This window comes from Gopherus flavomarginatus, chromosome 19, assembly GCF_025201925.1.
Source record: "Gopherus flavomarginatus isolate rGopFla2 chromosome 19, rGopFla2.mat.asm, whole genome shotgun sequence".
NCBI lineage: Eukaryota > Metazoa > Chordata > Testudines > Testudinidae > Gopherus > Gopherus flavomarginatus.
The window spans coordinates 2,889,231-2,911,207 of NC_066635.1; the positions used below are offsets into that span (position 1 = coordinate 2,889,231).

General features: G+C 50.1%; 1 protein-coding gene across 17 annotated transcripts in view; it reads left to right on the forward strand.

The window, feature by feature from the left end:
- The window catches only part of TSPOAP1 (TSPO associated protein 1), a 161,570-nt gene that overhangs the window by 20,422 nt on the left and 119,171 nt on the right, over positions 1-21,977 (forward strand). For 16 of the 17 annotated variants that reach the window (XR_007770337.1, XR_007770338.1, XM_050928880.1 and 13 more), the window contains exons 2-4: positions 531-638; positions 4,468-4,596; positions 11,577-11,753. Coding sequence is in view for 15 of the 17 variants with exons in the window: in XM_050928880.1 (XP_050784837.1) it covers positions 531-638; positions 4,468-4,596; positions 11,577-11,753 (414 nt within the window). In the remaining 2 variants the exon portion in view is untranslated. The remainder of the gene's footprint in view (positions 1-530; positions 639-4,467; positions 4,597-11,576; positions 11,754-21,977) is intronic. The other variant, XM_050928893.1, reaches the window with a different exon arrangement.

The following is a 21,977-nucleotide window of genomic DNA, read 5'->3' on the forward strand; positions in this document are numbered from 1 at the left end:
GCTGAAAGCAGCCCCTTGCCTGTGTCCCTGCCCCCAAGTTCCCCGCCCAGGCCAGGTGGAGGGATCCAGGCTCCCCACAGCTGCTTACGTGGCTCTTATCATGGTGAGTATGGCTCCAAGGCCCCACCCCTCAGCTGGAGCCAGGTCGGAGAAAGAAGAGCCGCATGGGCAGCTGTGGGAAGTTGGCGCAGACCTGAACTTCCCAGGTTCCCTGGCTGGGCTCCAGGGGGGAAGAGGAGGAGCAGGTAGGGTGACCAGACAGCAAGCGTGAAAAATCGGGACAGAGGGTGTGTGGGGGGTATTAGGAACCCATACTAAACATCCCCCTCCCCCTGCAGCCTCCCATCCCAGCTCCCCCTGCAGCCTCCCATCCCCTTCCCCTCCAGCCTCCCATCCCATCCCCCCCTTTAGGAGGAATTCCTACGATGTGAGGCTAATGCAGGACAGTAGGGGTGGGCAGGGGTCCATCTGAGCTCATTGCGAAGTGGCAGTGATGTCCTAGCTTGTCTCTCCCTTCCCTTCCTCCATAGTGTTGTGCTGATTACAGCTACCTGGTGACGCAGAACACGAAGCTCCTGCGGGCGCTAGAGGAGTTACAGCACTGCTGCACCAGCCTGAAGGAGGAAAACTGCCTGCTGGTGAGCATGGGAGAGGGGCCTTGGGTAGAGTCTGTGTTGGCTTGGGAGCACGAATGAGCATGAGCTGCAGGACATTGTGCAGGGCCAAGGGATGCATGGCTCTTGTGAACCTCTCCAGAAGCCAGTCAGGCCCACTGACAATCTGAGACCCAATCCCAGGCTGATAGCACTAGGGGCGGGGAGGAAGCAGCTGTTAGGAAGAGGCAATGTTGATTTGTCTGCTGACACAGCTTAAGAATAGCAGCAAGGCAGCTGCTCCCTGAGCCAGGCTTGCACCCGGTCAGATCCAAAGGCCACATCAAACCTAGCACTGTGGGCCTGCATTAGTGCCACAGCAGCACTACAACTTCATTGTAACTCAGCTCCAGACGCCACCACCCTTTATCTCACTGCCAGGAGAAGTTCCACAAGAAAGTTCTGTAAGTAGTTTAACTACCGAGCACGACAAAGAGCCGCACTGTGTTAGTTCCCCATTGCTCCTGGCTAGGCAAGCTCATCCCAAAGCCTTCAAGAACCACAGCAGTTCAAATCCCTCCCTGAGCACCATTTATAACAAGACTCTGGGGTCACCTGCAAGGACTGAACCCAAGACCTCAGGCTCTAAAAGCAGCAGCTGCTAATGCTTGAGCTGATGAGCAGCGCCGCTAAGCTGGCTGCAGTAGACTCATGAACCTTTATAAGTGATCCAGCCACAAGAAGGAGAGAGAGAGCCACTGTGGGTTACAGTTGCCTCTTCTGAGGGTTGTTAGGGACATCTGCACTGCAGCTTGGAGCCTGCTTCCCAGCTCAGGCAGACATGTACACTTTCTCTGATTGAACAAACATGCTAAAAAGACCAGTTTGGCAGGGGTGGCAATGGATGGCCTCTTGGGCTGGCTGCCTGAGTACAAACCCATCCGGAACCGCTGGGTCTGTACGAGCCCAAGCAGCCACCTGAGCTTCCCAAAGCTGCACTGCTTTTTAAACATGCCAGCTCAAGCAGAGCCAGTGCATGTCTGTAGCCGAGCTAGGAAGCACGGTCCCCGCCGCAGTGTAGACGTCCTGTTAGGTTCTCATCGCTAGTGCGAGTACGTGTAGTTGAGCATCAACGTCTGATCCAGTGTGTCAGCGTCCAGCCTCACGAGTGCACAGGCCTTTCTCCTTTGGAACGAGCTGTAACAGCCTGCCTCAGAATCTGTATCATCTGGGGTGACCAGATGTCCTGATTTTATAGGGACAGTTCAGATTTTTCACATTTGCTGTCTGGTCACCCTAGTATCATCAGTAACATGACGGTGGCTTTGTCTACATTGCAAAGTTTTGTTCCAAAAGGCAGCTTCTGCTGACAAAACAGGGGAGGTTTACACATTACAAAGCTACTTTTGGTGGCAAAACTGCTGTTTTACCAACAAAATAAAACCACCTCAATGAGAGGCATAAAGCTTTTTGCGGCAAAGTTTGTAGATGCTGCTATTCGTATTGTTGACTTAACTGGCTTCCACCAGTATCCCATAATGCCTGCCATGACCGCTCTGCTCACTGTTTTGATCTCTACTGCCCTGCAGGCATGTGCTCCTCCTCTTTCAGAACTCCAGGAATATCTGACAGCTGAGCCTGCTGCTCCTCGGGGGAACAAAGAGCAAATCATTGCAATGCTCCTGTTGTGCCCACACTAGAAACACAGGGGTAGGCAGCTGTCTGCTGCGGGGAGCATGGGCGGGACAGGGACTGCTGTGCTGCTTTGACATTTCTCAGTGCTGAAAGCTCACAGAGCTGCTCAGGATGCTGCACCCAGCAGCTGAGGAGGCTGTGGGAGAACTCAGAGGGAATCACGGAACCAAAAGCAGGCAGAGTGGGCTGCTTCAGGAGAGACTGCTGTGCTGAGCAGAGCCTGGAACTGATGTGGGGGTGTGTGTGTCCCCCTCCCCCTGCCTGAGGATCGGTTGATCAGCCCTACTGTCTCCCCAAGCCCAGACACACCACTCTCCTTTCCCTCCCCTCCACACACTTAAGTTAAAAAGGTGGCTGACAGTCTACTTGGATGCCCCTGGAATCATAAAACTGAGAAACCTGCATCATGTGATGCTGTACTTGCCCCATGAGGCATTGCAAACCCTTCCCAAAGCACCCTGCACCCAGTTGCACAGTGGGATAGCTACCCACAGTGCTCTGCTCTCTGTGTCCAGGCCAGAGCTGCTAGTGCAGGTGAGCTCTGCCAACACAAGGAGCTAGCGTGGACATGCAACAGTGCTTTAATTAAAGTGGCATAACTTTTGCCGACAAAACTTTGTAGTGTAGACAAGGCTGTCCTTGTAACTCTTATGCCTGGAGCATTGTTAATTGTCCACACTCAACAGTAAAAAAAAAAAAAACTTTGCAAACCTTCAGAGGAGTGGCCTGCAATGAGCTGAAAGGTTCACATTGATCCAAACAACATGTACTAAACATTTGCTCACATTAATTTAATCCCTTATGCTGCTTTATTGTATTTTTAAAAAAGTTCTAAAGAAAGCACAAACAATCCAAAATGATGAGTTTGGGGACAATGATAACTAAGCCTGGGTTGTTTTTTTCGTTCAAAATGCACTTAAAAATCAACCACTTTACAATCTTCTTTAAGGATTTAAAATTAATCATATGTTTCAAAATACACAGATTTGGGATAGCCCTATCACCCCACCACATAAAGAATCTGGCCAAACCCAACTATGGTGTCACTCCTGCTCTCCCATAATGCCGAGCACGAGCGCTTTCGTAAAGCATTTATCAAACCAGGTCTCATGAGTTCTTACTCCGGACATTAACTCTGATCTCGTCACTGAAGACCTGTAAAGGAAGGATAATGAAAACAGCAGATATGCCAGGGAGCATCCAATCGGGGCATGGCAGGAGTTTTAAGTCTCATCTTACTTAACACTTTCTAGAAGAGGAGCAAACAGCCTGTGGATGATATTGCCAGATGACACTAAATTGGGAGCAGTTGCAGTTTATCAGTTTATCAGTGAGGACAGATAAATAATAAAAAAGGATTTAGAGAGAATAAAAACATGGGAAGAAAATAAAATGAGATACAACTTGGAAAAATGGAATTAACATATATGGAGACAAATCATTCGAAATATGGAGACTGATTGGGATGGAGTTTTGGGAAAGCAGTGATCTCTAGAGAGACTGAGGGGAGAGGTAGATGCACATGAGAGATCAGTGTGCCATGGCTCAAATCAAGGATGTGGTCTTGGAAGCTTGCAGTCAGTCCTGGGCACCATATGGTTGGAAAGCTGCAGATAAACTGCAGGGACTTCAGAGGAGAAAAACCAAATAGTTGAGGAGAATGGAAGGATTGCTGTTTGAGAGGAGCTGAAAATGCTAAATCTTGACTTGGCTAAGTGATGCTTTGGGGGACAGCATAAGAGCCTGCAAACGGCGAAGGGATGTAAGCACAGCAGAAGGAGAATTGTGTAGGTGTCATGTAGGGGCTTAACTTGAAGTCAGTGGTATGAAATTAAGAAAGGGGATGAATATCATGAAAAACACACTGACAAGCGAGGCATAGGAAGCTGTGGAAGAGACTCAGGGAAATGGGGTAGAAGCCTCAATACTTGGGATGTGTAAAACTTGAGCAGACAAAATGCTAGAAAATGTAGAAATTGAAGAATCCTGCATTAGCCCCAGAGGATGGACTGGATCTTCTACTGCCAGGGCCCTCTGCCAGCTCTTGCTCTCTGAATGTGTAGTTATAATGGGGGCCTTGCCTGGACAGAGTGAGATTGGAGATGGAGGTTTGGGGGGCTGTAGGGCTGTGAGCAGGGGGTGAGCAAAAGGGCCGTTAACCATTCCACTCATTACTTAGCGGAAGAGCTACTTTCCCGAGACTGAGGAGAAGGTGAAGCACTTGAAGAGAAAGAATGCAGAGCTGGCCCTGATCGCAAAGCGCCTGGAGGAAAGAGCGAGAAAACTGCAGGAAGCAAACCTCAAGCTAGTAAGTGTTTAACCCTTTGCAGCAGCAGCATATGGCATGGCACTACCTGTCCATCCCCTCCCATCAGGCCTTCAGTGCCACTAGTTATTCCTAGCAATGACTGCATAGTTGGAGGAGAACACAAATTGGAGCAGAGTTGGCAGGTTATTTTTCCTATACCTTTGGCTAACGGAAGATACAGCATGTGTCCCAGATAGGGTTTTTAGGAACCCCCGCGAGAGCCACGGACACAGTTCCAGGAATGACAAAAGCCTGTCTCTCACTGAACCCAGCGAAAGAGCAAATTCTCCACTCCGGCCGAGATTCTCCCGTCAAATTGCCCTGCTGCATCGGGTAACTCGGCTCTATGCCAATCCCCATTGACATGCCAGCATCCACCAGAGTGTTTCTCCTGAGTGTCTTCCCTGTTGCTTTGGTGATAACTGCAGCGTGGCCATGGGATAGTGGGGCATGGGAACTGGTGGTAATTGTAACCACTGGCTGGCTGGTTTCAGCGGGTTGTCTGCAGTGTGCATGTCCTTGGTGTGCCGGGGGAGAGGGAGCACGTGCTGCTGGAGAGGGAGTAGGTATCAGCATGGGAAATGAGAGGGGAAGTGAGGTCACGGTGGATGCCGGTGGGTGAGATCCCCATGGCATGTGGGCATTGTCTCTCATTCCCACATGCACTGTCAGAACTGCCTGACTGTTCAGTTGTTACTGCGGGGCACCAGTCACTGGGCTATGTAAGTGCCAGATACAATGTTAGGAAGAGATCATTTGAAATGGGCCCTCACCTTCTGAAAGTTCAACTGCTGCTGTAGCTGGGATTTGTTCCCTCTTTCCTTAGGAGGATTAAAAAGATGGACAGGCCATTTCTGTGGGTAATAGAAGATCCCCAGTGCCGTGGGAGGAAAGGAGAGAGCTCAGAACAAGACCAGCCCTTCTGCTTCAGGGCATCAGCCAGCCTGTCTGACAGGAGTAGGAAGAAACCCGTTGTCCCGAGGGCAGGTCCCAGAGAGGATCAGGCACCTAACCTCCCTGTGACAAGCTCGCTAAGGAGAAGGAGCCAACCCAGCTTCACCTGTGGACAGGGGCGCTGGAACAATGTGTATAGCAGGGGTGCTGAGAGCCACTGAACCAAGCTGCAAACCCTGTATATGATGGAACCCCTTCAAGCCAGAGGGTGCTGCTGCAACCCTAGTACCCCTAGTTCCAGCCCCCCTGCCCGTGGCTAGTTCATTGCCTAGGTAGCTAGGCAGCAGTTCATTAGGTAAGGGGCACCTGGGCCTCGTGCAGGTTTGTAGGGGCTCAATCAGGGAGCCCAGAAAAGAGGAAGGTGGGGAGGGAGAGACTCCTCAGGGGAGCTGGGCAGGAAGCTATTCCCAGTGGGGTCTCCCTAGAGAGCAGAGGCTCCTGGAGAGAGGATCAGGCCTGGAGAGAAAATGCTCCAAAGGAGTGAACTGGGTGTGGAGCCTCCAGGGGAGCCACGAGGGACTGTTAGTTGAGGGGAAGATAGGGATCTAACTGAATGCCCGCCAAGCTGCCAGGCCAGGAAGCCGGCATTGGGGCTAAAGGGGAAAAACAGGGGTGGAAAGCTTCTGATTGAAGCTTTTGTGTTGCTCTTTCCTGTTAAATGAACAAGACCCTCTGAAGAGGATGCTCTTTAGTACTGGAAAGCCTGCTTGGACTTATTTATGCCCTGGGTGAGGGATCTGAGGAAGGGTCTCTCCTACCATGCTGCACCTGATCACAAGGGGCATGCTAGGGTGGACTCTGTGCCATTACATTTCCCCATGGGCAAGTTAGTCCAGAACTACCCACTGCAGGGCTTTTTGCACCTCTGCTGAAGCAGTTGTGGCTGGCCCCTGTTAGAAAGAGGCCATTGGGCTACCTAGGCCGCAAGCATGACCTGCTCTGGCAATGCCTTTCTCCCTTCCTGAGGCTGCCTGTGTGGTTTGCACCAGCCTGTGACCATGGTCAGGCTACAGCACATTCAGCCCCCACCTCAGGGTGTTCTCCAGCCCAGGGCCTTTTGCTGGGAAAAGCTTTTCTCTGACTCCAGAGAGGTTCACCCTGGCCTTGCTAGAGCAAGGGGAGCTCCAGAAGAGGCCAAGAAGTTAGAGTTTTTGACCAACAGGCCTGAGGTAGGCAGGTGTAATGCCTATGCATGGGGGTAGGGTCTGGAGCCTGCCTGGAGCCGGAGGAGAGAGAGGCTGGATCCTGAATGGAGGAGAAGGACCAGGCACCAGGGGCTAGAGTCTTGCCCTGGCCAAGCGGCATGTCTGCAGTGTGCTGGGGAGCCGGGAGCTGGAGAGACTGAGGGGCTGTAGGAATGGCAATGGGAAGAGATGTCCCACGCAAGGTGATGGGAGAGGACGTGATGACAGTGCTGACCAGTGGGTGGGGTAGCCGTTGGTTTGGTGTGCGGGCATTAGGTGTCCGCTCCAGCTTGAATTTACTTCCTGGAACATGCACACACAAGTGGGGGTAGTGGCTTCTCCGCTGAGCAGTCAAAGGCAAGCGGTGTGCTTCCTCCATGGCCTAGCCGAGTGGGACCAGCTGCTCACAGTGTGCTAGCCCTCTGCCAGCCAGGTGATGCCTGGGGCAGGCGGGGTGAGAGGGGAAAGCCTTTCTCTGTATAAGCTGCGGTGAGCTTAGTGACTCAAAGTCCTTTGTTGAGAACCTGCACTGCAGCTCTGCCCACTTGCCAGGCAGCACACAAGGGGTATTACTACATGTCCAAGCTTCTCTACCATTCAGAACTGGGCTTCCCCTTCCCCTCTCTCCTGGCCAGGGCCTTTCAGAGGCAGAGGTGCAGGCAGAAGCCTGGGAGAAGGAGCACCGAGTCCGAATTCAGATGGTCGCACTGATGCGCTGTGTAGGCCAAGACAGGTCACTGCTCCCACTCAGGGCTCCTGTGTCTCCCCTAGGAAATGAGTGACTCATAAGGCATCATATGCAAGCTTGGTGCTAACCCTGCCCCTAAGCAAAACTAATGAGATCCCTGCCAGGTCATGGCTTCTCATTAGGAGGAAGAGTCTGAGCCTGGGCTACACTAGGCACTTACATTGGTACAGCTATGGGAGAAATCCACCCCTGGGGAGCCTTAGCTCTCCGGACCTAATGCCTTGTGTAGACAGCACTGGAATTCTCCTGCTGATCTAGCTACTGCCTCTTGGGGAGGTGGGTACCAACACTGAGGGGAAAACCCCTCCTGCTTGTATATGTAGTGTCTACGGGGAAGTGCTGCAGTGGTGCAGCTGTAATATTTTAAGTGTAGACATACCCTGAGGCCATGTCTACAGTACAGGCTTATAGCAGTATAACTACATATCTCAGGGGTGTAAAAACTCCACATCCCTGAGCAACACAGCTACGCTGCCCCGTGTAGATAGCACTACGCCAGCGGGAGAGCTTCTCTTGTCAACCTAGGAACCGCCTCTTGTGGGGGTGGATTAACTACACCGACAGGAGAGCTCTCCCATTGGCATGGGATCATCTGCACGTAAGTGCTACAGTGGTACAGCCGCAGTAGTGCTGATGCAGCTTTTGAAGTGTAGACTTGCACTCATATTGAAAGGCAGGAGGAGAACAGCCTTGATAGAGGGCTGCTTACAGACCCACTTGCTCAGTCAGGGCCTCTTCAACCATTTGCAGCAGGCAACTGGCAGATGGTTATTTCCCCTGGTGTCAGTTCCCTGAGTACTCAGAAAGCCTTGGCATGGTTTGGGAGGAGAATCATAGAATCGTAGGACTGGAAAGGACCTCGAGAGGTCATCTAGTCCAGTCCCTTGCACTCAAGACAGGACTCAATATTATCTATTCTAGACCATCCCTGACAGGTGTTTGTCCAAACTGCTCTTAAAAACCTCCAATGATGGAGATTCCGCAACCTCTCTGGGCAATTTATTCCAGTGCTTAATCAGCCTGACAGTTAGAAAGTTTTTCCTAATGTCCAACCTAAACCGCCCTTGCTGCAATTTAAGCCCTTTGCTTTGTGTCCTATCCTCAGACATTAAGGAGAACAATTTTTCTCCCTCCTCCTTGTAACAACCTTTTATGTACTTGAAAACTGTTATCAGAGCTCTCCTGTTGGCATAGTTAATCCAGCTCTGAAAGAGGTGGCAGCAATGTCGACAGCAGAAGGCAGAACAGACACTGTCTGGAGACCGGAATTGGGTGCTACTGGGCTTGGTGCCAGCTCTCCTTCTGCAGTCCCCATGAGAAGTGAGCCCGATCATTGCTATTTATAGAGTTGAAAACCCCTCGTTGAACCACTCTGAGATGCAGGTACGGTGGAGTGACTAGGGTTGCTGAAGCCCTCCCTGCTGTGGGGTTGTGCCCCTTCTGAAATGTCCATTGTAAGCTCTCCCATGGGAGCTTTCTTTGCAAGTTCTCTGTGCAGCACCAAGCACCTTTCAGGGACTGGGCAAAGAAATCAACAGCATCTCATGGGCACTGTTGCCTGGCACTGTGGATAAAGTGGGGGATCTGAGATGCAGAAATAATAAGGACCAGTAAAAATCCCCCTTTTCCTCCTAAAACTGCATCAAAAATCTTCTGTATCTCTCCAGAACAGAAAAGGCTCAACGGGTTTCAATGAGCACCAGGAACACATACACTTGATTTCAGAGTATTGAATCATGAACACTCTGAGCTGCTAGCCTCAGAGAAACAAAATGTATAATGGACAACTTGATTTCTAGCTGGTCTAGTTACAACACACCAGCCTTGTGTAATAAGGGAGTGTGTGGGAGGCATCTGTGCACGGTTGCTGCGCAGGCATATACTTAAAGGGAGAGGTACTGAGGAGTTAGCATTTGGTTGCTAGAGTTGGCTTCAGTGCCCGGATATGCTGCAGCACACTGGGCCTGCCTTGTGATACAAGGTCCCCTGAGCACCGACATCCTGCTGCTGGATGATTTGCATATATGAAAGGTATTAGAAAACAAGAGTTTGTACTGAGTTATCTATCCCCTTTGCACTGACTGAGGAGGAAATTCACACCTGCCCAAGTAGCCAGGCTTTGTGCAGGCAGGGCATCGCCCACGAGCGGATTTCTATTAAATCCTGACCCTTGGGAACTGCCTTCATTTTGCAGTTGTGCAGAGAACTTTGATTTTCCAAGGCTGCCCCTTGTGTAAAGGCTGTTGAGCATCCAGAGAAGAGCAAAGGAGCCTGGCCATGACCGATGGCTGCTTTGCCAGCACTCGGTGATTAAGGTTACCCTAGGGAATGCCACCATTGCTGACAGTGGGCTCTGGTGGTGGGTGCAGCTGGGTGGGGGATGCATGTGTAGTCAGAGCCAGACAGTGCCCAACACTGGTTCAGCCATGCACGCACAGTTCAGCCAGGCTTCTGCATGGTGCTGGATATCGCCTGGTCCTGTCTGTGCTTACAGCTGACCTGCACCACAGCCACACCTGCTATTAACTCCTGCTGCATTTCCTAGAGTAGACAGAGCTGCTGTGTGCTGTGTCTCATGCACAGGGCATCAGACCTTTTTCTCTCTCTGCTGTTCACTCCTGCGGCCCATGTTATTTGGCCTCTTAGCAAGAAACGCGAATTAACCTCCATTTAGAGCTGATGGGTTCAAATCACCCTCTGCCCAGCTGCTCCTCTGGTGTCTCTGGGAACCCAGCAGTCATCTCCAGTTCAGTCCCTCCAGAGTCGTCTCCTCTCCCTTCACTCACAGGCTGACAGAGGAAGAGGTGCCTTTAGCTCAGGGCACTTGTGGGCTGTGGGAGAGCTAGGTTCAGTTCCCCATGCTGCCTGCTGTGGAGCAGGGACTCCCCTGTGAGTGGTCTAGCCCCCTGCCTAGAGTCATTTTGATTGACTATGTGGGCACACAGTAGAACAGGTGCTACCTGAGCACAGCCTGAGCCCAGACTACCCATAGCTCACCGGGATGCAATGTGGAAGAACCAATTCAAATCCATCCAAAACAAGAGGCAGAGGGGGAGCCTTCAGCTTGGGTCTTTCATCTCATCCCAGGTGAGAGCCCTGGGCTAAAGCTTATAAGGGCACCACCTGCTTTGTGAAACAAGTCCTTCATTTCCTTTGCATTTCTTTTTCAAAGTGCCTGGAGATGAAACAGAGCATTTGGATGTGAGTCAGCAGTGTGCCTGGATATGAGTCAGCAATGTGTCCTCCTTGCCAAGAAAACCAATGGCATATGGGGCTGTATTAGTAGGAGCATTGCCAGCAGATCGAGGGCAGTGATTATTCCCTTCTATTCAGCACTAGTGAGACCACATCTGGAGTATTGCATCCAGTTTTGCCCCCCCCCCCGCGCTACGGAAGGGATGTGGACAAATTGGAGAGAGTCCAGCAGAGGGTAACGAAAATGATTAGGGGGCTGGGGCACATGACTTCCGAGGAGAGGCTGAGGGAACTGGGCTTATGTAGTCTGCAGAAAGAAGAGTGAGGGGTGATTTGATAGCAGCCTTCAACTCTTGAAGGCGGGGTTCCAAAGAGGATGGCGCTTGGCTGTTCTCAGTGGTGACAGATGACAGAACAAGGAGTAATGGTCTCAAGTTGCAGTGGGGGACATCTAGGTTGGATATTAGGAAAAACTATTTCTCTAGAAGGGTGGTAAAGCACTGGAATGGGTTACCTAGGGAGGTGGTGGAATCTCCTTCCTTAGAGGTTTTTAAGGCCTGGCTTAACACAGCCCTGGCTGGGATGATTTAGTGGGGGTTGGTCCTGCTTTGAGCAGGGGATTGGACTAGATGACCTTCTGAGGTTTCTTCCAACCTTAATATTCTATGATTCCTTTGCTCCAAAGCACATTTTTGTCAACTTTTTTGATTCACCAAAATTTTTCAGAAGATTCAACTGATTTTTTTTTAAATTTTTCGAAGCTGCCAGTAAACCAAAAAAGTCAGTGATGCCCCCCTGCTCTGGTTATTTGCTCTGTGCCTGCTGCTTAACTGTGAAATTATTAACACCACCACCACCACGTGTGTGGTTTCTCCCTTGCTGTTCTCTCCCTGTTGCAGGTAAATGCTCCAGTGGCTATGAAGGGCTCCAGCCTAGAGCTGTGTAAAAAAGCATGTGCCCACCAGCGTGCCAAGGACCTGACAGAACAGGCCAGTGCCCTCCTAGCAAAAGATAAACAGATTGAAGCTTTGCAGCATGAGTGTTGGGAGCTACAGGCGAAGCTCATAGCTGGGAAGGTGAGTGTCTTTCTGGGGTTTTACTCATTGGCATGGCCAGTTTTCATTTTTCAAATGTCTTCAGTATAATTCTTGGTGTGTAGCTTGTTAGAGAGGAACGTGGGAATTACAAGCCTGGCTTAGACCCACGGTCCAGTTAGCCTAGTCTCCTGTCTCTGACAGTGGCCAGCCCCAGATGTGTCAGAGGAAGGTGCAAGAACCCTGCAGTGGGTAGATGTTTGATAACCTGCACCCCATAAAGTCTCTTATACTTAGAGACTGGCTTAAGCTTTGAAGCAGGAGGGTTTATTTCCCTTCCAAAATGTTTGTTAGTATTAACTAGTAGGATTTGGGATGTTGCATCCATATATATGCCCAGTCTCTCTTTGAATCTCACTGCGTTACATGGTCTAATTACATGCCCAGAGAAAAAGTATTTCCTGTTGCTGGTTTTGAATTTCTCACCTTTAGATTTCATTGATATTCCCCCATTCTTGTGTTATGAGACAGGAGAACTTCTAGACCATTTACTGTTTTATCACAACCCCTCTGATTTGTCTCGTGTCTAAGGTAAACAGCCCCAGTCTGTTCAGTCCCCCTTCAGATGAGTTTTCCAGGCCCTTGATCATTCTTGTTGCTCTTCTCTGGACCCCCTCTAATTTTGCAAGTAAACAGCTTGTGGTAAATATTTTCCTTTCAAAAGTCAAGCAGTTTTGTTTGGACACACAGCTTAGCTTGTGTTCTTTGACAGGGTGAGGAGAGCCCTAGAGTGGGTCTCCATCGTGCATACTCATAGCTTCAGAGTCTAAATTTGGTTTCCATGAATATTCTGCATAACTGTTTGATAGCACTTAAAATTTGTGGTTTTACCAAATGCTGCTGCCAGCGAATGTGTTTCAGTACTCTGGACAGCTTGCCCCAGACTGAATTCCTTTCCCGAGCCAAATATTCAGGGATCAGTTTTAGCAGAAGAACAAGTTAATTACTGCAAATACTTCATTTTTTACACATAATAATATTCCAGCATTGTCAGATTTACTAGCAGTCTCTAAAGTTTAACAGTAACTCAGCTACTGCTCTGGCCCCTACTCACACCTCTGTTGGTAATGGATTTATCTTCACAACCCCCCTGTGAGGCAGGGCAGGGCTATTTTCCTCATTTGACAGAAAGAGAATTGACATACCAAGAGACTAGGAGCAAGATTCACAAAGGGATTTAGGCATCATGCTGCTCATCATCACAATGCCACACCTTTAGGTGCCTAGGAGATCGCTGGAACACACTGCCCTCAACAGAGCCTGAGTCAGGCACCCAGGTTCCCTGTACTATGCATGGGGAGCAACAGGCGTGGGAGAATATGATCCACAAAAGCCAGAATTCTCGGAGGGAGGGCTGCCTAATCTTGCCAGTGGGAGACGGTGACTAAGCCCTGCCCTCCCCAGATACAGTAGATGTTTAAATCCACGTTGCAGGGAGGCACCTATCTTTGCTAGTGATTCACAGGCAGGAACTACTCAGGCACCTAAGCTGTTTCTTGTGTGAATGAGTTAGGCAGGTGCCCAACACCACACAAAACAGCCAGAGGAGAGCCACCATGCACCTGTTCAAATCCTTTCTCTCTATCTGACAGAGAGGGGAAGTGAACCTGGGTCTCCCACATCCTGGGCCAGTGCTCTGACCCCTGGACGGGGAGTTATAAGGTGGGCACTGCCATCTCCTCCCTCTTTGAATGGCACCTATCCAAAATGGTGCCTCTGAGTGTGCCTGCTGGATTGTGTCCTGCATAAGAGCTAGGCAGAGGAACACCTGTCTTCTCTGGTTCATGGATCATCTTGGGATTTGGGGGGGTGGTGGGGAGAGACAGGTGCCTGGACACCTAGAAGGAGGCAGCAGCGCATGTGTCCAGAGGCAGTAGGTGCTGAGGGAACTTTTACCCTGACAATGTAGGTGTCATGTGAGTGTAGGCGCCTACAAGGTTTTGGTGGGAGTCTTGAGAGTCACAATGAAGCCTAAAATTGGGATTTAGAGGCCTAAACCCAGATGGAGACACGTAATTCTGGTGTTGAGGCACCTCAGTATCTTTGTAAATCTAGCCCTAGGTGTCTTGTCTGGGGCAGAGCAGGGAATTGACTCAAATCCCAGGCTACTGCTCTAGTCTCTGGAATGCACTTCCTCTGAGAGACTTCAGCTGTGCTGCTCACTGCTGAAAGCTAAACACATGCTGCAGTGTTTTGTTGGAACAGGGCCGGCGAGCTGAGCACCTCTCAGGATTAAGCCCTGATAGGGCCATTACTAAATCCAGGGTTCTGTCATATATTCATGATTTTTAAAAACTGTACCAAAGGACCATAATTAGGGTTGCAAAGTCAAGCACTCAGAAGTTAGAATTAAGGTTGAGCTGGCCAGAATGATACCCTGCCTTTCCTTCCTGAGTGCTTGGCAGTGATTTAGAACCTAGCAAAGGAGATGAGTAATTCAAATTATTCCTTCCAGTGCATGTTACCTTTCACTTATCTACATGGAATTTAGTCAGGCAGAAAAAGGCAGAACAAGACTGAACAGCTGGAAGTTGAAGCTAGATAAATTCAGACTGGAAAAATGTTGCAAATGTTTAACAGTAAGGTGAGTTAGCCATTGCAACAACTTACTAAGGAAAGTGGTGGGTTTTCTGTCATTGGAGGTCTGTAGATCAAAATTAGCTCTCTTTCATAGCTCTGCTCTAGACCAGAAGTGATGGGCTTGATGTAGGAATCACTGGGTAACATCCTCTGGCCTGTGTTACACAGGAGGTCAGACTAGATGATGTAATATGAGAATTGGAAAGGACCTCAGGAGGTATCTAGTCCACCCCCCTGCTCAAAGCAGGGCCACTCCTCAGACAGATTTTTATCCCAGTTCCCCCAAGTGGCCCCCTCAAGGATTGAATTCACAACTCTGGGTTTAGCAGGTCAATGCTCAAACCACTGAGCTATCCCTTCTAGTCCTTTCAGGCCTTAAAAAAATAATCTATGAATAACTTGCCCAAATCTTGAATTTCCCTGATGCCAGTCATAGGCAACTCCCTTAGCTCAGGACTCCCCCCTTGGCAAATGTCAAGTTTATTCTGTAACCACAGAGACACTAGACTTTTCAAAAAATCTGGCAGAAGAATTTTCATAATGGGGAGTGTCTGGCAACATAAACCCAGAGCTCGCAGGATGAGAGGAGCTGCAGAACAACCCAACAAAGCAAGGTGAACGGACAACACTTTGGCAGTTTAAAGTCTATGTAGCTAAGTGCAAGGTAATGTACATTGGCAGGAATAATTTGGACTACTCACTCACACGCTAAGCTCTAAAGGTGTGTCTGTGCCGGAACTGGAAAGTGTAACTTCCAGCTCGAGGAGACAAACCCATGCTACCTCTGATGGAACCAAAAGCAGAAGTGTAGCCACAGTGGCACAAGCTGTGGGGGTGGATAGCTGCCCCCTGTATGAGCCATCTGAGACCAAGTGTATGTACCCGGGCTGGCTAGCCCCTGCTGCTGCATGTATTGCCGTGGCTATCCTTCTGTTTTTACCATGCTAGCTTGATCAATGCTAACGCGGGAGAACTGGGCTATAGACAAAAACATGAAATTCAACAAAGACAAATGTAAGGTGCTCATGGGTGTGGGGCCAGTGCTCAATGGAGAAGGTGAGATGGTAATGGAAGATGATAGGAAGGCAGTGCTGCTCAATGCTGACTTCGCTTCAGTTTTCTGGATGACTAGTGAAGTTACCATAGACAATAAGGGGCAAGGGACATATATCAGGATAATTAAAGAAAATGTCAGAGATCTTCTGATCAGTTTGAATGAATTCATCAGCAGGGCCAGATGCTGTTGATCCAAGGGCATTGAAGGAATCTTGGAGCCACAGGCAATAATATTTGCAAACTCATGGATGACAGGAGAGGACTCAGAAGCCTGGAGAAGAGCTAATGTGGTGCTCAACTTTAAAAAGGGGGAAAAGGAATAGCCAGGGAACTACAGACCAGTCAGCCTGACCTTCATACCTGGGAAGCTACTGGAACAATATATAAACGTTTAATTTACGAATACCTGGAGGCTGAAGAGGTGATAACTAGCAGGCAGCATGGATTTGCCAAGAACAAATCATGTCAAAGCAGCTTGATTTCCTTCTTTGACAGGGTAACTGGTTTGGTGGATAGGGGGAATGAGGTGGACATAATATACCTGGACTTTAGTAAGGCTTTGACATAGTCCCATATGACATTCTGATAAGTAAGCTGAAGAAATACGAGTTTAGCGGAACTACACCTCTACCCCGATATAACGCTGACCTCAGGACCAAAAAAACTTACCGTGTTATAGGTAAAACTGTATTATATCGCACTTGCTTTGATCTGCGAGAGTGTGCAGCCCCGCCGCCCCACCCCCCCGAAGAGCTGCTTTACCACGTTATATCCAAATTTGTGTTCTATCGGGTCATGTTATATCAGGGTAGAGGTGAACCAGTAAGTCGATATGTAATTGGTTAAGGAACCTCAAACAAAAAGTCACTATGAATGGAATGATGGTGGATTAGAGGGAAGTCTCAAGGAGGGTTCCACAGGGATCTGTTCTGGGTCCGATGTTGTTTAACATCTTTATTAATAACCTAGATGTAGGAATAGAGAGCACACTGATCAAGTTTTCAGATGACACTTTGGAGGAAAGAGCTAAAATTCAGAGGGATAGTGATAAATTGGAGAACTGGGCTATAGACAACAAAATGAAAATCAGCAAAGACAATGTAAGGTGCTACACTTAGAGAAGAAAAGCCAAATGCACAAATACAGAATCGGGGGGAACTGGCTTGGCAGCAGCACTGCTGAGAAGGATCTGGGAGTTGTGATAGATCACAGCCTCAACATGAGTTAGCAATGTGATGCTCCTGCAAAAAAAGCAAGTGCAATTTTAGGGTGCATTAGCAGAGGCACAGCATGCAAGTCATGGGAGGTGATGGTACCACTTCACTTGGCTGGTTAGGTCTCAGTTGGAGTACTTTGTCCAATTTTGGTCACCAATGTATAGAAAAGATGTGGAGAAACTGGACAGGATGCAGAGGTGAGCGACAAAGATGATCAAAGGGAGGGAACACAGGGCATATGAGCAAAGACTGAAAGAACTGGGTATGTTTAGTTTGGAAAAGAGGAGATCAAGGGTGGACATGATAGTGGTCTTTAAATACTTGAAAAGCTGCCACATAAAAGATGGAAAAAAGCTATTCTCTCTTGCCACAGAGGGCAGGACAAGAGGCAATGGATTCAAACTACAGCAGAGCAGATTTAGATTAAATCTCAGAAAAAACTTGCTAGCTGTAAGAGCAGTAGCACAATGGAACAGATTGCACCAGGTAGGTCGTGGAAGCTCCTTCACTGGAGGATTTCAAAAGGAGGCTGTCTTGCAAGGGCGGCTCTAGGCACCAGCAAAGCAAGCACGTGCTTGGGGCAGCCCATTTGCAGGGGCGGCAGGGATCCAGCATGGGAGATGAGAACCAACAGGGGGCCCTGGGAGCTGTAGTTCCTTGGTTAGCTCCCTGCCTATAGAGTGAACCCTGGAGCAGGGGAAGAACTACATTTCCCAGCATTCCCTTGGCTACTACGAACAGGAGAGGGAGGGGGAGGGAGTGAGGTAGCTGAGACCTCATGCTGCAGCTTGCTGTGAATGGAGAGCTGCACTGTGAAGGGTAGTGATACCATATTTTAACATTCAAAAAATAGTACACTCCACGGGGCGGGAGGGTAGGCCCACCCTGCCACCATCCACTCTCTCCAGCTGCCCCCGAGAGAAACCCCAACTCATTCAACATCCTCTGCTCCCTGTCCCCTGATCACCCCCTCCCGGGACCCCTACCCCTAACTGCCCCCCAGGACACCATCCCCTATCTAAGCACTGCTGGTCCTTGTCCCCTGATTGTCCCCTCCTGGGAACCCTGCCCCTAACTGCCCCTTGGGACCTCACCCTCTGTCTAAGCCTCCCTTCTCCTTGTCCCCAACTGCTCCCTCCTGAGACCACCCCCTAACTTTCCCCCTGGGAACCCACCCCCTACCCGTCCCCTGACAAACCCCTGGGACTCCCATGTCTATCCAACCGCTATTATCCCCTGACTGCCTGCCCAACCCCTGACCCATCTAACCCCCCCTTCTCCCTGACCCTGACTGCCGTCCCTGAACCTCCATCCCATCCAACCCCCCCTGCTCCCTGTCCCTTGACTGCGCACCACAGAACCCCCTACCCCTTCTCCAACCCCCCAACCCCCTTACCATGCCATTCAGACCAGAGTGTCTGGCTCCGTGCAGCTCCAGACATGCTGCTGCATACATGCTGCCGTGCTCCCCAGTGGAGCCCACAGCCCCCCTCCCCCACACACCCAGCACCTGCCTTCCAGATTTGAACACCTCAAAATTCAGGCGTGCTTGAGCTCAGTTTAGGCAGCTGCTACTTTATTTCTCCCAAATCAAATATACTGATCCACTGTAGTCTGCTGTAGAAAAAGTAGGATAAAATTAGCAAGAAATGCTTCCCAGTGGTTATCAGGATTGGAATTGCTATTTTCAACAGCCATTGCCTTTTGTTTGTTTGTTTGTTTGATTGTTTAAAAGGAAGACAGTGATATTGCACTGGCAAATTCCCCATAGAAAGAAAGAGTGGAACAAAATAATAATAAAGGCACCTCAACTTTTCCTCATTTATGGAGGACAGTCTTATAATACACATCCAGATATCCTCCAATCACACAGGCTGGAAATTGCAGCTCTGTAACCATGTGGGAACGAATCCTGTCTGTGTTTTGTGCACATCTAAAATTCTTGCTGAATGACCTGCCCTGGGAGAAAGTTACCAGTGACCCAGGGCTGCGGTGGAAGGAGGGTGCAGGTGGGTGGTGTGGGGGGGAGAGCCCAGGGCTGGAGCGGCAGGAGATGTAGGGGGGGGCAATGATGGGAGGGGGAAAGGGGGAGCCCAGAGCTGGGGTGGCAGGGTGTGTGTGTGTGTGGGGGGGGGGAGAGCCCAGGGCTGGGGCAGCAGGGGGGTGCAGGAAGGGGGAGGCCCAGAGCTGGGGCGGCAGGGGGTGTGGGTGGGGGGGGAGAGCCCAGGGGTGGGGTGGCAGGGGGGGTGCGGGGGGGAGCCCAGGGGTGGGACAGGGACCAGCCAAAATGTTTTTTGCTTGGGGCAGCAAAAAACCTAGAGCCGGCCCTGCTGTCTTGGATGGTTTAGACACAACAAGTCCTGCATCTTGGCAGGGGGTTTGACTAGATGAACCTTATTGTCCCTTTTAACCCTCTGGTTCTACGGGTATGTCTGTCTGAGCTAGAAATTACACCTTTAGGTATTAGGTAGAAGCAAGAAAGGGACAGAGATTCTAAGAATATTACAATGTTGTTACATAGTTACAGCAGGCACCCTATAGGCAAGTAATTCCATACTTCCCAACTTAGGGGTTTCTTGCCCCATCTTCTGGATCATCTAGTAGCAGCTGTTTTCTAACCTAGGGTATTGGGTTAGCCGGACCACTGATCTGACCCAATAGGACAATTCCATGTTTTAATAAATGCATATTTAGTTATTAATTCTTCTATCTCATAGACTCGTAGACTTTAAAGGCCAGAAAGGACCATCATGAGCATCTAGTTTGACCTAGAGTGACCAGATGTACGGTTTTCGACCGGAACCCAGTCCAAAAGGGACCCTGGCGGCTCCGTTCAGCACCGCTGACTGGCCCCTTGACTGTCCGGTTGGCAGCACCGTGCAGCGTAGCTGGCAGGCTTCCTGCTAGCCTCCGCACTGCATGGCTCCCGGAAGCGGCTGGCATGTCCCTCCTCCAGCTGCCTGGAGCCTGCACACCTGACCCCCTCCTGTGCCCCAACCCTCTGCCCCAGCCCTGATCCTCCTCCCACCCTCCAACCCCCCTGACCTCATCCTGGAGTTCCCTCCTACACCCCAAACCCCTCAACCCCAACCCCGCCCCAGTGTCTGCACCCCTATCTGGAGCCCTCACCCGCCCACACCCTAAACTGCTCCCCTGCCTGAAGCCCCCTCCTGCACTCCAAACCCCTCATCCCCAGCCCCCTACTGCTTCCCAAACCCCTCATCCCCAGCCCCATCCTAGAGTCTGCACCCTCAGCTAGAGCCCTCACACCCTCCTGCACCCCAACCCCCTACCCCAGCCCAGAGCCTCCTCCTGCACTCTGAACCCCTCGGCCACCTAGAGCCCCTCCTGCACCCCAACCCCTGCCCCAGCCCAGAGCCCCCTCCTGCACTCTGAACCCCTCAGCCACCTAGAGCCCCCCCTGCACCCCAACCCCCTACCCCAGCCCAGAGCCCCCTCTTGCACTCTGAACCCCTCAGCCACCTAGAGCCCCCCCTGCCCCACCCCGGAGCCCCCTCCCATACTCTGAACCCCTCTGCCCCGCCCAGAGCCCCCCCCCTGCACTCCAACTTCTTGCCCCAGTCCCATGAAAATGAGCAAGTGAGGGTGTGAAGAGCGAGCAACGGAGAGAGGGGGGATGGAATGACTGGGGGTGGGGCCTCTGAGAAGGGGCAGGCAGGAGGCTGGGTAAAGATGTTTGGTTTTGTGCAAGTAGAAAGGTGGCAACCCTAGTTTGACCTGCACATTGCGGGCCCACCCACTCTGGCACTAGGCCCAGAATCTCTGGCTGAGTTACCTGAGTCCTCAAATCTTGCATTAAACACTTCAAGTGACAGGTAATCAATCCTTTAATTTAGTGCACGCCAGCAAGCAACCCATGCCTCTTGCTGCAGAGGCAGATATTAAAAAAAATGCTGTGTGTGAGTGATTTGGGGGCTAATTTCACCACACTAGAAGAAATGCAAAGTGACATTTGTAAGTCTCCAGTCTTCCTCTGTAACATCACAATCTGCCAAAGCTGCAAAGAGTAGTTGTCATGAACTCAATATGGTGGTATGAGTTTCATCAGCTGCATTACATAGCTTACTGCACATCAGATTCCAGCCAGGTGAATGATATCTGGAACAGAATTAGTTCTGTCCATTTCATGGACTTGCAAAGTATTACCAGAGAAAACTCCTTTCCCACAGCAAGGGATTCAGATTTAGTACTGATGAATGCCACAGCCATGTTATAACAAGCACTCCATAGCTGGGGTGAGAGAGACCTCATCTGGCAGAGGGTGATAGTGCAGATCTTCTGCTGATGAAAATTGTCATCCTTCCGAAAACTTTGGCAATTTATATTGGTTGTGTCTGCTCCAGTGAGTCCACAATGAAGAAATAAAGATGAAAACTTTCCCCTCTGTTCTTGTATCTGAGGGGTAGCCGTGTTAGTCTGGATCTGTAAAAGCAGCAAAGAATCCTGTGGCACCTTATAGACTAACAGACGTTTTGGAGCATGAGCTTTCGTGAGTGAATACCCACTTCGTCAGATGCATGTAGTGGAAATTTCCAGGGGCCAGTATATATATGCTAGCAAGCAAGCTAGAGATAATGAGGTTAGTTCAATCATGGAGGATGAGGCCCTGTTCTAGCAGTTGAGGTGTGAAAACCAAGGGAGGAGAAACTGGTTCTGTAGTTGGCAAGCCATTCACAGTCTTTGTTTAATCCTGAGCTGATGGTGTCAAATTTGCAGATGAACTGAAGCTCAGCAGTTTCTCTTTGAAGTCTGATCCTGAAGTTTTTTTGCTGTAGGATGGCCACCTTAAGGTCTGCTATAGTGTGGCCAAGGAGGTTGAAGTGTTCTCCTACACGTTTTTGTATATTGCCATTCCTGATATCTGATTTGTGTGCATTTATCCTTTTCCGTAGAGACTGTCCAGTTTGGCCGATGTACATAACAGAGGGGCATTGCTGGCATATGATGGCGTATATTACGTTGGTGGACGTGCAAGTGAATGAACCGGTGATGGAGTGGCTGATCTGGTTAGGTCCTGTGATGGTGTCGCTGGTGTAGATATGTGGGCAGAGTTGGCATTGAGGTTTGTTGCATGGATTGGTTCCTGAGCTAGAGTTACTATGGTGTGGTGTGCAGTTACTGGTGAGAATATGTTTCAGGTTAGCAGGTTGTCTGTGGGTGAGGACTGGCCTGCCACCCAAGGCCTGTGAAAGTGTGGGATCATTGTCCAGGATGGGTTGTAGATCCCTGATGATGCGTTGAAGGGGTTTTAGCTGGGGACTGTATGTGATGGCCAGTGGAGTCCTGTTGGTTTTTTTCTTGGGTTTGTCTTGCAGTAGGAGGCTTCTGGGTA